Raw genomic sequence first — 15,822 nt, forward strand, 5'->3', positions numbered from 1 at the left:
CCTTGGAGCCCAGAGGCCCCAGAAGGGAGGGAGGCGGTTTCCATGACAACTGGGCCAGGACTACTTCTCCACTTCCCCCCCCTCCCCCCGGCGGTAGCCCAGGGTACCGCTGGCCAGCGTCCTCCCGTGCTCCGCGCTCTGATTGGCTGCATGAGCCGCTCGCTGATTGGCTGCGGCGTGTGCCTCGCGGACCGGTGGCTATGGAGGCGGCGGCGGCGGCGCTTGATGGTTGACCGTTTGCTCCAGGGTAGGGGTCGCCGCGCGCGCTCGCTTGTGTCCGCTCACACCCAACCGGAGGGGTGTGGACTGCTGACGTTCGGCCTGGAACCCACCGGGGAGACCGAGTTCCGCTCCGCCATGCCAGCCGGGAATCACTCGGACGGCGTCCTCAGCTGTCAGGTAGGGCCCCGCCTCCCGCCCCTCCCCAGGGCTCAGCCTCCTCATCCTCGGCCCACCCTCCTTCCTCGGGTCCCCAAGCCCGGCTTTCCCAGGCCTCTCCCCGAGGGCGAGGGGAGGCCAGCTCGGGACGCCAGGGGGCGCTCGGGCGGTTGGGGATCCAGCCTGGCCTGAGAGAGGGTGACCTTGGGTCCGAACCTAGGAGGCAGAGCAGCCCTTGCCGCAGCCCTTGCTTCGCCCAGCATCTCGCAGATGGGGGCCGGAGGGTGGCGACCTCGGTTCTCTGGTCCTCCATGGTGGGAGAGGCCGGCTTCTGGCCTTGCTTTGTCCTGCTGGAACAATGTGGGTGAAAAGGGTAGCCAGAGATCTTGCTCTGCTGGGTGTGTGTTTAATTTTTAAAATTTTCTGGCACCTCTAGTTCAGGGCTAGAAAGAAGACTGTGGAGGTTGAAACAGCCCTCATTAGTGTTGGCCAGCTTTGTGTCTCCCCCCAGACCCATTGCACAGACATCTGACAAGTTCTGGGTAGGCAAGCCACACAGGGGCAGGAACGGCTTGATTTAAGGGAATGAAAAACAAAACAAAACAAAGCCAGAGCTGAAGTCATTGATCATAGAACTGCTGGGTGGCTACTGTAAGAAAGTAATAAGATGGTGTGGTTAGTGCCCTGGACAGAGGGCTTGAAGGCACAAGAGCAGCCAAGACCACGGAAGGACTGGGCAGAGGTGGATGGTCCATCTCAGGAAGTATGACAGGTCTTGGAAACAAATGCAATGTTGATGTCAGGGATGAGTTTCAGTTGAAGTTTGTAGCAAAATGAGTATCAAGACACTGACTCCTTCCTCTTCTTCCTGGTAGTCATTTGCCACTAAAAGATCTATAATTCCTTCTTTGCTTACTATTAAAAAAATATGTAAGTAGTGGTTCACACCTGTAATGCTAAGTACTTGGGAGATCTGAGGAGATCTGTTCAAAGCCAGCTAAGGCAGGAAAAGTCTGTTAGATTCTTATCTTCAGTTAACCACTAAAAATCCAGAAGTAGAGTTGTGTTTCAATTGGTAGAGCACCAGCCTTAAGTGAAAAAATTAAGAGACAGTGCAAGCTTCAGTCCTGGCAAGGAAAAAAAAAGAATATAAACATTTTGGAAAATCTTTCCATATCTAACCTTAAAGCCTGTTGTGGATATTCAACCTCTGGGGTATGATGGTAAAGAAAAATAGGCAATATTTTGCTTTCCTGGAGCTTACCATATAGTGGGAAGCGGAAAGAAGGAATTCCTTTTCTTTCTTTTCTTCCCTCCCTCCCTCCCTCTCCCTCTCTCCTTTCTTCCATGTGGTGTTAGAGATGAACTCTGCCTCATGCATGCTAGGCAAGTGTTCTACTACTAAGCCACATCTCCAGCCTATTTTTAATCAATCACACAGCACTGGGGAGGCTGAATAGAGGATTGAGAATTTGAAACCACCTGGCTACATAGCAAGACCCTGTCTCAAAAACTAAAACTCACACAAAATAAATTTAGTGCTTAGTCCTATGAGGGTATAAACAACTACAGATTAGAGATTTTTCTAAGGAAGAAAATTTGAACAAAGATCTGAAGAATGATATCCACTGAGGAAAGGGGCTTATCAAATGAATTAGAGACAAAGAGAACTGCATACTCAAAAGTCCTGTGGTAGAAGAGGGAGCACATCCTGAAAGGCCAATAATGTAGAGCCGTAGGGGGCAATGAGGGGAATAGTGTAAGATATACTCTGGGGTTGTAATGTAGTGGCTATTATTGTAGCCCCTGTTGAGAAAGTTGGTATTTATCTGAGGAACAAGAGGATGCCACTAGAGGGGAAGGTGAGGCAGGAGAGAGAGCCTGCTGGCGGAGAGAGCAAATGAGATCATGATTACATCTTTCTAGTGAAACATTTTTCTGGCTGCAGGGGGAGAACAGACTGGAACAAATGTGAGGAGAGAGTGTCCTTAACATGCAGAATATGTACAGGTTGTATTATTGAGAGCATAATAACCCTTAGGATTCTGTTAATGTTCTGCGAAATTGATGATTTCCCCAGTGCTTCTGAGGGTAGGATGGGAAATAATGATCTCTTTTACATATAGTCTCTGAAACTTTCATGGTGACAGAATGAGGAGAAGAAATAGAAGTGTGGAAACAGTAAGACTTCATGAAGGCTGGAGTCAGGCGTTAGGTATAGGGGAACTTGAGATGTAGGGAAGAAGAGGGAATGAGGGTAGAAGGAAGAAAGGAAGTGGGGCATGACTTGGAGGAGACATGGTCAATTAATTGACGATTACCAGTGAAGCTCCTGTGTGCCTACCAGGCTGTGTGCATGGGAGATAGACCTTACAGAGTGAGGACATGGCATAAACAGAGAGGGTTCCAGCTAGCACATCTGCATAAGTTTGTGCTGTTTTACCTGGTATCTACTATATATAGTACTACTACTACTGCCCTAGTCTGACAGTACCTTCTGATTGCTCTTCTGGTCTACAGTCCACTGTACACATAGCAGCCAGAGAGCTCTTCAAACACAAATCAGATCATGCCATTTTTCTATTTTGAAACCCTTCAGTGCTTTATCTCTTCTTCCTCCCCCTCCTCCTCCTCTTTTGCTGTTTTTGAGGCAGGATCTCACTGTATAGCATTGGTTGGCCTCTTGTTAGCACATATAACTTATCTGAAGGGTTCTTGTTTTGATTCTTGTTTATTCTCAAATAGAAGCTACATGAGGACAGAAGTCAGGCAGAAAATTTTGTCATCTAGAAGAATGCCTGATATACAATGCTGCTTAATTGCATGAGCATCATAAATAAATGACACTCCTTTATCTTCAAACCAAGGTACTTATATTAAAGAGCTCAGAGTCTAGTCAGGATTAGCCCAGTGTAACAAATGTGTGGTTCACACACAACTCTCCCTTTGTTACTGTGCATTTTCTAAGGTGTCCAAGGTGGACACCTTCCTCTTCACCTCAGAAATTCTATTCTGACCTTTAGGGTCTAGTTCTCTGTTCATCTATTAGAATTTGCCACTCAGTTTCTTCTGCTCACAGAACCTACCAAGTGTTCTGAAACTGTATACGAGATACTCTGCTGCTCATCTAATAGCTCCATTTATTGTTTTTGTAGCTTTTATTGAGTGCTTGCCACCATGTGCTAGGACCTGTACTAGGTATTTTCTATGTACTATTGCATTTCTTCTCTCTTCCTCCCTCCCTCTTTCCCTCCCTCCTTCCCTCCTTCTCCCTCTTTCCCTTCATTTTTCCTTCCTTCTTTCCTTCCTTCCTTCTTGCTATGCTGTGGATCAAGCATGGCCAATGGGAAGTGAGTGCTAGAGATCAAATCCAAGGCCTCTGGAATACTATTCAAGCCCTCTACCATTTATCTACATCCTCATCCTAATGATCCCATTTAACTCTTTCTATAACCGTGAGAATTATGCACCTTTATTTTTCCATTTTGCAAATGAGGAAAATGAGATTTAGGGAGGAGGTTCAAGATGCTCATGGCTCTGCAAAAATCCAGTGCTGCCTCTTTCCAAGAATAACCTTTATCACTGTGCATTATTGCAGCCTGTGGCTTTGACATCTAGATCACTACTGACTCTGGGTGAGCGCTTAAGAAGTGTGTTTGAGAAAATATGGGTGGTAAAATATAGAAAGGATGTATTATTGTGAGGCTGATTGGAATGAGGGAGGCCAGCTAGGAGGTTGTTGCAATAATTTAAGATATATATATATTTGTGTGCCACTCTGGGGCTCAGGGACTGGGCACTGTCCTTGAACTTTTTTTGCTCAATGCTAGCACTCTACCACTTTGCCACAGATCCACTTCTAGCTTTTTAAGTGATTTAATTGAAGATAAAAGTCTCACAGACTTTCCTGCCTAGGCTGGCTTCGAACTGCCATCCTCAGATCTCATCTTCCTGAGTAGTCAGAATTACAGACATGAGCCAGCAGTGCTGAACCTCATTATTCATTTTGATGAGCTCTCTGGAATGTATTAAAATTTTAAGAATTGATGAGCTCTTAAAGAGGATAGTAATGGAGGAAGAACATACGACAGTTTAAGGGAAAGTTCCTACTTTGGTCAAGAACTGGGGGCATCTTATAGCTTCACAGTTTCACAACTGAGCTGAAGAAAGTACTCGGAGAGAAGACTGGAGAGGTTGGAATCCTCAGCATTTGAGCAAACAATGCAGGGTACTGAAGGGAGGTTTAGTGAGAGTGGAAACAGTAGAGGGGAAGACAAGGGGGGAAGGATTTTATGCAAATCAGGACTGCTTAGAAGTAAACATTTTGCAGAAATCATCAGAATATCAAATCTGAGTAAGTGGATGACAACCAAGAAGTATGTCCAGTGGGGAGTGGGTCCCATCCTGTCTCTTATCTGGATCTGATAAAACAAGGATAAGACAAAGGCTCCTGAAGAACCTTGAGTTCTAGTGTCTAGTGACTCTGACACATGTTGGAGTTCAGCAAATGTTTGCTGAGCAAATGAATAAATGGCTCTATAAGAGGGTGGGTCAACTTTTCTGAAGGTCACGATCAGTTTAGGGCAACCAATTGACAAATATTTGTTCAGCGTTACTCAATAAAATGTCAATCTTGGATACCAATTTCTTCTCTCACTACATTGCAATACAGTTCATGACCTCTCCCCTCTCCCCTGCCGTAGGTAATATGGGAGAACCAGGGAGCCTATGGGCATTCTCTTCATGTGGCTTTGCCAGCTCTACTGAGGAGTTTCAATAGTAGAAATGTGGGCTGAATTACCAGGCAGGCCTTGAGCAGAGTTGAGTGCAATTCACGCTGCAAATTTACTTCCTTTAAAACCTTGAGATAATTGTCTTAGTTCATGATTTGCTTGGCAGAGTAGACAGGGCACACAGTGGTAACCAGGACAAAGAAAAGTATTTATTGTAGATTTGTTGCTAGGTTACAACAACAAATTTTAGATAATGGAAAGGTTGGTTGTTTTTCCTTAAGGTAGTCACAAAGGGAGTCATAATATATAGAGGATTAGCTGCCTATTGCTGACATAACAGATTACCACAAATGGAGTAGCTTCAACAACCTAAGTTTATCATCTTTGAATTCTTCAGTTCAGTAGTCTGACACAGATCTCCATGCACTAAAATTAAATTAAGTGTTGGTGGGGTTGTATTTCTTTGTGGAAGTTCTAGGATCGAACTTTTTCTTTGCTTTTCCTATTTTTCAGAGACTGCTTGAATTCCTTGGTTCATAGATTTTTCCCCCCATCCTTTATCTCTAAGACCTTGATTGTGGTCTCTTCTTCTCTGATTCTTCTCTTCTCCTTCTCTCTTACCGTGTGTGTGTGTGTGTGTGTGTGTGTGTGTGTGTGTGTGTGTGTGTGTGTGTGTGTGTGTGTGTGTGTGTGTGTGTGTGTGTGTGTGTGTGTGTGTGTGTGTGTGTGTGTGTGTGTGTGTGTGTGTGTGTGTGTGTGTGTGTGTGTGTGTGTGGTGTGCTGGTCCTGGAGCTTGAACTGAGGGTCTAGGCTCTGTTCCAACCCTGAGCTTTATTGCTCAAGGCTAGCTCTACTACTTGAGTATACCTCCACTTCCCACTTTTTCTTAGTGGTTAATTGGAGATAAGAGTCACACAGACTTTCCTGCCCAGGCTGGCTTTGAACTGCAATCTTTGGATCTCAGCCTCTCAAGTAGTTAGGAGTTGGGGCATGAGCCGCTGGTGCCCAGCCTTCTTATCCTTCTGAAAATACTTTGTTTTGTATATAGTTTATGATAATCTCCTAACTTCCACTGGTTAGCAACCTTACTTCTCACGCAATTTTAATTCTCTTTTGCCATGTTAGGTAACAATCACATTGTGTGTGTGTGTGTGTGTGTGTTGTGTGTGTGTTGTGTGTGCTAGTCCTAGGCACATATACAAAAACTCGAACTCAGGGTCTAGGCACTGTCCTTGAGTTTTTTTTTTTTCCCCCCTCATGGTTAATGCTCTGCCACTTGAGTTACAGTTCTACTTCAGGCTTTCTCTTGGTTAATTGGAGATAACAATCTCATGGACTTTCCTGCTCCGGCTAACTTAGAACCACAATCCTCAAATATCAGCCTCCTGAATAGCTAAGATTACAGGTATGAGCCACCAGCACCTGGCACAATCACAAATTCTTAAGGATTAGGATGTGTCATTAGGGGGTCATTATTCTCCCTATTACAGTATACTGATCTAGTAATCTACACTGAGTAGGAATGACTCCGAAATGAGATTCAAAGAAAGAATCCCTGAGAAACCAGAGCCATTTTAGAGTTTTTGTTTCCTCACAGGCTGCTGATGAGTCAGAATAAGCAGCTTGTGACCACTGAGAAGAGTAGATCGGAAACAGCTGCGCAAGGTCACATGGAACTTTTTTTTCCCTCTCTCTCTGGTGTTTGAATTAAGTGAGGAAGTACTTGAGGGAGTTAGAGAATTAAAAGTCTGGGTCAGATTATGTGACAGTGTCTACAAGACACCAGAATTCAGATGCTTTGTCGAATGGAGAGCAAAATGGAAATGAATGAGAGGAGAACAAATGGAGATCTGGTCAGTAAAAGGACATTTGGTGCATGAGGTTCTGTTACTGTACTGGATTTAAGATGGTGATAATATGACTTGAACTATTCTCACTGTGGGCATTAACCCATGATTAAGTGACTTGAGCTCTCTAAAATGACCAGATTCTTTTTTTAAAAAGCAATATTAGTATATAATGTTAATAATGAATACAGACCTATCTTAGCTCTTATGAGGTCTTACTTAGCTTTGACTTAGGACTATTTTCTTTGAGGATTAAGTGAGATAATGTATGTAGCAAAGATGCTATATAACAAATGCTGAATAAACATCTCTTCCTAATTCTAATTGTATCAACTCAGTGTATGGATTGGAAACCTCTAAGTAGGATTGACAATAGAGTTCATTAGTAGAGTCCTTATCAAAAAAACCCTGGAGGGCCTGGGAATGTGGCATAGTGGTAGAGTGCTTGCCTAGCATGCATGAAACCCTAGGTTCAATTCCTTAGTACCACATAAACAGAAAAAGCCAGAAGTGGCACTGTGGCTCATGTGGTAGACTGATAGCCTTGAGCAAAAAGAAGCTCAGGGACAGTACCCAGGTCCTGAGTTCAAGCCCCAGGACTGGCAAAAAACAAAACAAAACAAAAAACCATCACCACCACCAACAAAAATACCAAAAAGAAAACAACAACAACAAAAAACCTGGATACCATCTCTATATCTGTTGATTTTTAAATGGTTAAATGAATCAGAGCTCAATATTCTTAAAGGCTGAAGGTGGGTCTGAGTGGGAGGATATTCTATATAATGAAAATATTAAATGCTTTGGGAAATGAAAGAGGTCATTGAGGTGAAATGTATGAGAGCTGCCTATTGCAGGAAGGGCTGTCCAGAGTGGAGCAGGAGGAGGAGAGAAAGAAGAGGGGCCAGGGCAGGTTCTGTCTATCACTTCCTTCCTTCCTGCATCCTTTTGGCTGTTTCCAGGAGTTGGGACCATTATGTACCACTCAATGTCTTAATTTGTCTATTACTGTAAGTAAGACTGGTCTGCTACTCAAACTATAATTCTTTTTTTTTCCCTCAAGGCTCCTAACAATGTTTCCGTCCCCCTCCTCAAGACCTGCCATGCACTTTCAATGTATGTTTAATTCTTTTTAAAAATATTAATTAATCCCTGAAGTAGGTACCCCAGTTTGCATTTATGTAGAGGCCATTGTCAGTGAATACTAGGAAGAAGTACAGAGACGAGGATTACTTAGAAAAAGGGCATTATCTTTAGTTTATTCTCCCTTCCTTCCCTCCTCTTTTCTTTTTTCTCATCAGTTTATATTGTGGGTTTTTCATGATTCTTACCTCTTCTGAGTACAAGCCCTTCTGAGACTCTGATCAAAGTTATGGACTCTGTTCCCCTCTCCTACAAAATGGACCTGCATAGATATTACCACGGTTCTCTGAAGGACGTTGATAGGTACCCTTCAAATAGATGAACTCCAAGTTGAGAACTCTTCTTTATCATAGTGGAGGTGGTATCAGAGGAAATAATAGCCAACTGGTGAGGAATCTTCAGCAAGCACAGACCAAAGAGACCTGATGTTCCTTTCTTTGCATTTTGAATGGTTTCAAACAAACTTTGCATATTTCAAGCATATATCAAAGTAGAGAGATTTGCATAGTGAATCATCAAGTACCAACGATTTGGTTTCAATAATCAATACACCATGTTGGTCCATCTGTGTCTCCATCCGCCACATACCAGACATTCTATCATTTCATCAGTAAAAACTTAGTGTGTGTCACTAAAGATTAAGGACTCATTTTTATAAAAAAAATGACATTACTGCCAGATCAGGAGATGATTATCATACTTTTAAAGACACCAGACAATAATAAGAGAAAAAAGTGACAGCAATTTTTCAATATAATCAAATGTATATTTAGTTGTTTTAAAATTTCTGTATCTTATAATAATAATAATAATTTTTACACTTAGTTTATTTGAACCAGAATCCACACGTTCATATTGAAGCCTGACTTTTCAGGTGTTTTGGTTAATGGTTACTGGCTGTTTTCTTTGGTAAGACAGAAAATAAGGGAACAAATTAATCAGTGAATTTTGATTAAATTAGATGAGCAATCTAAATTAAGGAAACTAACAAATAATAAGTTTCCCAACTGGAAGTTTTCAAATGATTGACCTTGTTCCCCTTATTTTGATTTTATAGTCTTAGAGTCAAGATGGCAATCATTTCTTCTTCTCTTCTTCCTCCTCTCCAGTTAATGATTGCATTCTATACTGTGTCAGGTATCTGTGGACAGTCCCAGGTATTATTATTAATTGATCTCTGTCCTCTAGATATTAAAAACCAGTGGGAAGCCGAATGTGAACAGTTATCTACATGCATAACTTTTTGTTTGATGAAAAAATACAAGATAGAATATAAAATAGAGAGGAAGGGTGGGTGAATACAGTCCTACTATGCAATGTACACATGTAAAAAATGGAACCATGCTTCTCCTCTCTATTTCCACCTTTCTTGTCTTAAGGCTCATTTTCTACCCTTAATTCCTAAGGAAGAGCTCTCTACCCTTTGTTTCCCTTCCTGGAGTCTTAAATTTCAATCACAGCATTAAGCTGTGTGGCGCAGTACTTAAACCTAAAAGCAAGCTAAACTTCCAACAGTAGCAAACTGCCGCCTTCCCCCCTTATTTATTTGTAGCCTTAGCATCACAGGCTCTGAGCTCAGTTTTGAAATTGTAGACTTATTTAGACAGTCTACATGCATTTACTGACTATATCCTTAGGAAGTTTGTTCCCTTATTATTATCAAGTCTACTGCAGTTTCTCTCAAATTCATTCTCTTTTCTCATTTATTCTACTCCATACTCTCCAGCCCTTTTAATCAAACTGGGCATTTTTTTTTCAGTGCCAGAACCATCCTCACCTTCTTTATTGGGTGCTAATCTGCCCGGAGCTATCATTCTCTCTCTCCTGCTCCTGCTCCAGCACTGGCAGCTGATACTCACCTCCTAGATCTCAGCCTAAATATCCTTCCTTCCTTCCTTCCTTCCTTCCTTCCTTCCTTCCTTCCTTCCTTCCTTCCTTCCTTCCTTCCTTCCTTCCTTCCTTCCTTCCTTCCTTCCTTCCTTCCTTCCTTCCTTCCTTCCTTCCTTCCTTCCTTCCTTCCTTCCTTCCTTCCTTCGTTCCTTTTTTGCCAGTCCTTGGGGCTTGAACTCCTGGGGCCTGGGAGGTGTCCCTGAGCTTCTTTGTGTTCAATGGTAACATCTTATCACTTCAGCCACAGCTTTTTCTAAGCAATTTATTGGAGATAAGAGTCTCACAGACTTTTCTGCCTAGGCTGGCTTTTGACCTACAATCCTCAGATCTCAGCCTCCTGACTAGCTAGGATTACAGGTGTGAGCTACCAATGTCCAGCTTGAAAGACTTTCTAGACTATGTTCCACTTCCAAATGAGGCTAACCTCTCCCCATTTATATGCTCTCATAGAACCCTGAAATTCTCCTCAGTAATGAAATCTCATTCTGCTGCTTGAGGGAGGGACTGTGTGTGTCTTCTCCATCACTGTAGACTGGCACTTAGAATGATTTTTTTCATATAGTAGATTCTGAATGCCTTTATTAAAGAATGAGTATAATAGCATATACCTAGCTTATTAATAATGCTCACAAGACCCTAAATGGTTTAAGAAGAAAAAAAAATTAACCTTTAATTGGTATCCCTGCCTATCTGTTTTCCTTCCCAAGTCTCTAAGTCCAGCCAGGCTGACTTAACCCAGAACTGCTGCACATGTTCCCACCTTTCTATCTCTGCTCATGCTGTCAGGCCATCCACTTCTGGAGCATGACCTGTCCACACATCTCCAGTACTCTGAACCCTTACCTATCTTCCAGAACCTGATCAAATTTTCAGCTTATTTCTCCAAGTTAGTATAATTATCTATGCCTCTCAAATACAATGCTGAATCTGAGCAATCTGCTTTTCCAGTAGAAAAAATTCAAAACAAAAAGATTTTGAGAGCTGGGTATCAGTGGCTCATACCTGTAATCCTAGCTACTCAGGACACTGAGATCTGAAGATCAAAATTCAACGCCAGCCACATCTCAAGAAAGTCCAAGGCTTCCTTGGCAACAGATGAAGCTGTTTTGCTTGATAGCACTTACTAATAAGTGCCAAATCTTCCTACAGATCTTTCTAGATATGTAGGTGGAGTTGGGAGTGGAGAAAACATGAAATCTGCTGTCCTTGACCTGAGCTTGGTCCACTTTCTACTTTTTATCACACTTGTCTCCTTGGGCCATAATGATTTAATTTCCTTTGGGTCTCAGGCTACTTACTTATAAAATGAGAAATAAAATGGCTGTTTTATTTGTATCCCAAAGTATTGCGAGGTTTACATTTAAAAAACATATCAACTAGGGCTGGGAAGGTGGCTCAGTGGTAGAGCGCTTGCCTTGCACGCATAGGCCCTGGGTTCGATTCCTCAGCACCACATAAGCAAAAAGAAAAAAGCCGGAAGTGGCGTTGTGGCTCAAGTGGTAGAGCGCTAGCCTTGAGCTGAAGAGCTGAGGGACAGCACCCAGGCCCAGAGTTCAGGCCCTACAACCAGACCCCCCCCCCAAAAAAAAAGTATCAACTAATTTTATTCACCCTACCCTGTCAAAAGCATCTGGACAAATAATACACCTAAAGTGTTTGGATGTATACGTTCTGCTGTGATTGCTTGCTTATTTGTGTTTAAACAGAGACCAGATGAAGAAGCTGTAGTGGATCAGGGTGGGACCAGTACTGTTCTCAACATTCACTATGAAAAAGAAGAGTTGGAAGGTAAGAACCCTGTTTGGTGTGAAATTGTTAAGGGAGCTTGGTAAGAGACTGGTCTGGTGTTAGAATAGACCTGGCTTTACCCTCAAAGATCTGGGTTTGAGCCCTAACTTGCTCTCACTAGCAGTAAGATCTTGGGAGGAAAAAAAATCACTTATTTTCTTTAGCTTCACCTTCCTCATTTGTTAATAAAAGTAGAGAGAAAGTTCAGTACCATGGCTCATGCTTGTAATCCCAGTTACTTGGGAGCTGAGATCAGAGTTGTGGTTCAAAGGCAGCTGAGCAGAAAAGCTTATGAGATGCCCATTCTCAGCCCAAAGTTGGGTGTGGTGTATGGCTATTATCATAGCTATAACAGGAAGTGTAGAATATGTGAATTGCAGTCTAGATGTGGGCCCAGGCAAGAAGTGTGAGAACCTATGTCAAAAGTAACCAAGGGCTGTAGGCATGGCCTAGAGTACCTACTTAGCAAGCTTGAGGTCCTGAATTCAAACTCCAATTCCAAAAATAAGAAGGTAGAGTAGCTGACAGGGCTATCATTAAGGCATAAAGGATACCAGATACAGTGCTTTGAGCACTGTAAAGAATTGTTTACACATTAGTGAATAACCTCAAAAATGTACAGGACTCAGTTCAGTTTATTGAATCTTGACAATTGTTAAGAAATATGTCTACAGATAATTTTTGTGGTTCTTGTTGGTTGTGGGGCTTGAACTCAGAGTCTGGGTACTGTCCCTGAGCTTTTGTGTTCAAGGTTAGCACTCTAATACTTTGAACCACAGCTCTACTTACAGTTTTTGGGTGGTTAATTGGAGATAAGAATCTCATGGATTTTCCTGTGTACAGTTTTAAAAGAAAAAAATGCAAAATAATTATTAAGAAATCTTAGTGGCTATAAATCCTTCATTTTACTTCAGTTCTAATAGTGGCTCTTCCTACTGTTCATGATACCCAATTTTGCCCAGTGTTGCCATCTAAATAGAAAAAAAGAAAACAAGAGAATTCATCTGTGCCAAACTCCATAAGAGTTACGGTGGAAGGAAGAAGAGGCATTTTTGTTCCTGGCTCTGACACCTTATTCAGGCTCTTTCTTCTTCCACTCCCTGTCCCCAGCCCTCCACATGACCACTGGGTGATGTTCTTTGTTATTCCTTTATCCCAGGCAGCCCAGTAGGAGCTTTAGCAGTCAGACTCACACATAGTCATGGTTCCTGATTGGCTGTGCACTTTTCTTCACCCATCAGAGGAAGGCTCATATCCCATATTGCTTTAACGAGAAGCTATGTTTGGCTCAAAAGTCTTGATGAAATCTCTGCAGCACCCCTTGCACAGTTGAAGGCTGTGATACAGCATGTTTCGGATGCCTGAGACAGCGTGTGAAATGTTCTCTCTGTACGGCTTGTTCCCGTGATGGGTTTTGCATCAAAGATGTGCAACCTCTAGAGAAAACTTGTCCTTTGGATGGGGAGAGAGTGGAAGCTGTAGAGGCTGACTCAGCCTCTGGGTCTGTTACCAAGAGAACTTACGTGGGTGGGGCTGTGGAGGTCAGTGGTATTTGGGTATATCAAGGTCAAGTTTCCCAAGTTACTTTGACCAGTTGGATGTAGAGCCAATGTGGGCTTCAGTAAATGGAAATCAGTAAGAAAAGGAAAACGTTTGGCGTTGGAGGCTACTATTTGTTGAATGCCCTTTGTGTGTTAAGCAGCAGATTAGCAAATTGTCTTTTTTGGCTTCCTAGTACCACAGGCAGATGGACATATTACTGTCCCTTTTTACATGGAAGGAGACTTCTCAGGCTCAACTACCCAAATAGGGGAAGCTCAGGTAGAATCCTGCCATCTTTATGCTGCCAAACTGCTTACATCCAACTACAGCTGATGCACCATCCTTCATATAATTCTATTTGTCATTCCTGCTCTTCTGTCCTGAGAATCCTGTTGTCTGTCTGTCTTTCTGTTGCACTTTGGAGGCACATTGGTATCCATTCAGTTGTCCTCTAGCACTTGCTCCTGGACCTTTACCTTCAATAAAGAGAGAAACATTTATAAACACTTTGTCTATTTGGAAGTAGAATAGATCCAAGCTCTCTTGGATCTGAAGGACTTGGTTTATTCCACAGAGGTCAGCCAAGGAACTGGCAAGAGTTTGAGAAGCATCTCCAGATTACATCATCTGATTGCTATGCATTCTGCTTTGCTGGAAAAGAAAGCTACATAATGACGATGGCATTACTACAGGATAATGTGTTGGAAAACAGTTCTTTATACTACATAGACTATTCTGAAAACTCAAATGTTTTCTGTGTTAGCACATACACACATAAAAAGTACAAATGGAAGACAAAAAGTGCCCATGCCCCAGGTCAGATGCAGTTAAAGAATCGCTCTGGAGAAGAGGGGAAAGGTTGGAGTTGATGGTTAACTGTGTTGTGGTGTCCACCTTGACTCACTGAAGTGTAATGGTAGGACAGAGTGAGACTGTGAAGGGTGGAGGTATCTTCCTGAAAGGCATAAAATAAAGCCATTTCCAAATGGGTGCTGGTGGCTTATGCTTGTAATCCTAGCTACTCAGGAGGCTGAGACCTGAGGGTGATGGTTTGAAGCCAGCAGGGGCAGACAAACCTGAGTCTTATCTCCAAAAAGCATAATTACCAAAAAACTATAGGTGGAGCTGTGGTTCAAGTGGTAGATTGCCAGCCTTGAGCAAAAAGCTAAGGGACAGCACTCAGGCCCTGTGTTCAAGCCCCAGGATTGGCACTAAATACATACATAAATGAAACCATCCTCACTTTGATGGAGGACAGAAGATTATTGTGTTCTAATTTAGAAGTATACACATAATGATATAAGGCTCTGAGGCTGCAGAAATATCTCTAAATCTCTCTCCCCTGTGTTTCATATCCTCTGCCCACAAGACAGAAGATATTCCTTACCCCATTTTCAGAACAATTGCTGACAGTTAGTATCTGACCCTTGTGAGAAGTTTTGTAAATGTGATTCTTTGCATAATCTAATTCTGCCAGTAACAGAAGATACAGGAAACCGTCACGTTGGGAAGAACCAACGTGTTCTACAATGTGTTTATAAGAAGAGTTTCCAGACATTAATTCAAGAACAGCAGCTCATCATGTGCTTCAGTTGCCTCTCTCTGCAACTGGAGGAAAATAAGGCAGTTGCTTTAGTTGAGTAATGGCTTTTTCCATTGTTCTTGGCAGATCATTATTCCTGATTAATTACTAGATTTATGAATCCTTGAGTAAGTTTAATGCCTTCTAATAAGTTTTTAATAGAGGCAAAAGCCATTTGGTTATACCTATAACTTAAAAGTCTTGTGTGTTAGATTTCCCCCTGTGGTTATTGACTGAGTAAATCTGTAAGCCCAGAGGAGCAGAACATCCTTTAGTATGTGTAGCTAAGCTCCGCGTGAGTGCTGGGTAAATGGTGTGTGCCCTGCATTATACAATGGTAGGCCTAGTCTCTGTCTGCCCAAAGGTTGGTTAAACCCTATGGTTTCTGTCCAGTTACACAGATCAGATCATTGTGTTGCTAATGATTATGCTCATCTGATTTTTTAAAGGTACATTGATATTACATTTCTCTTACACAGTTTAATAAATTAGAGTAGTTCATTTTGCACTCCAATAGAGTAGGTGTAACACTTAAAAAAAAAGTTGAGTGCTGGTGGCTCATGCCTGTAATCCTAGCTACTCAGGAGACTAAGGTCTGAGATCATGGTTTAAAGCAGGAAAGTCCATAAGACTCGTACCTCCAATAAGAAAAATAAGAAAAAAATCAGAAAAAACTGGAAATGGCACTGTGGCTCAAGTGGTAGAGTTCTAGCCTTAAGTACAAAGAGTTTCAGGACAGTGCCCAAGCCCTAAGTTCAAGCCCCAGGACTGGCCAAAAAAAAAAAAAGATTGAGGAATTAGATGAGTCCTTTATACATTGCTTTTCCGAATGCTAGACATTTTCTATACCAGCTTGAGAATGACATTTGGGTGTGTGGGCGGGCAGATGAAGAACATGAAGACGGGATAGGAGGCATAT

The 15,822-nt window shown here is 42.3% G+C and overlaps 1 protein-coding gene across 2 annotated transcripts in view; it reads left to right on the forward strand.

Annotated features, from left to right (window-relative positions):
- The first annotated feature begins 214 nt into the window (after window positions 1-214).
- Window positions 215-15,822, forward strand: part of Slc4a8 (solute carrier family 4 member 8) — a 71,112-nt gene continuing 55,504 nt past the window's right edge. The window contains exons 1-2 of one of the 2 annotated variants that reach the window (XM_070041329.1): window positions 215-399; window positions 11,698-11,779. In XM_070041329.1, the coding sequence (XP_069897430.1) occupies window positions 226-399; window positions 11,698-11,779 (256 nt within the window). In that variant the 5' untranslated portion in view covers window positions 215-225. Of the gene's footprint in view, window positions 400-717; window positions 739-11,697; window positions 11,780-15,822 lie in introns of those variants that run through there. The other variant, XM_070041338.1, reaches the window with a different exon arrangement.

This window comes from Dipodomys merriami, unplaced genomic scaffold, assembly GCF_024711535.1.
Source record: "Dipodomys merriami isolate MVZ:Mamm:240054 unplaced genomic scaffold, mDipMer1.0.p SCAF_10, whole genome shotgun sequence".
Taxonomy (NCBI): Eukaryota; Metazoa; Chordata; class Mammalia; order Rodentia; family Heteromyidae; genus Dipodomys; species Dipodomys merriami.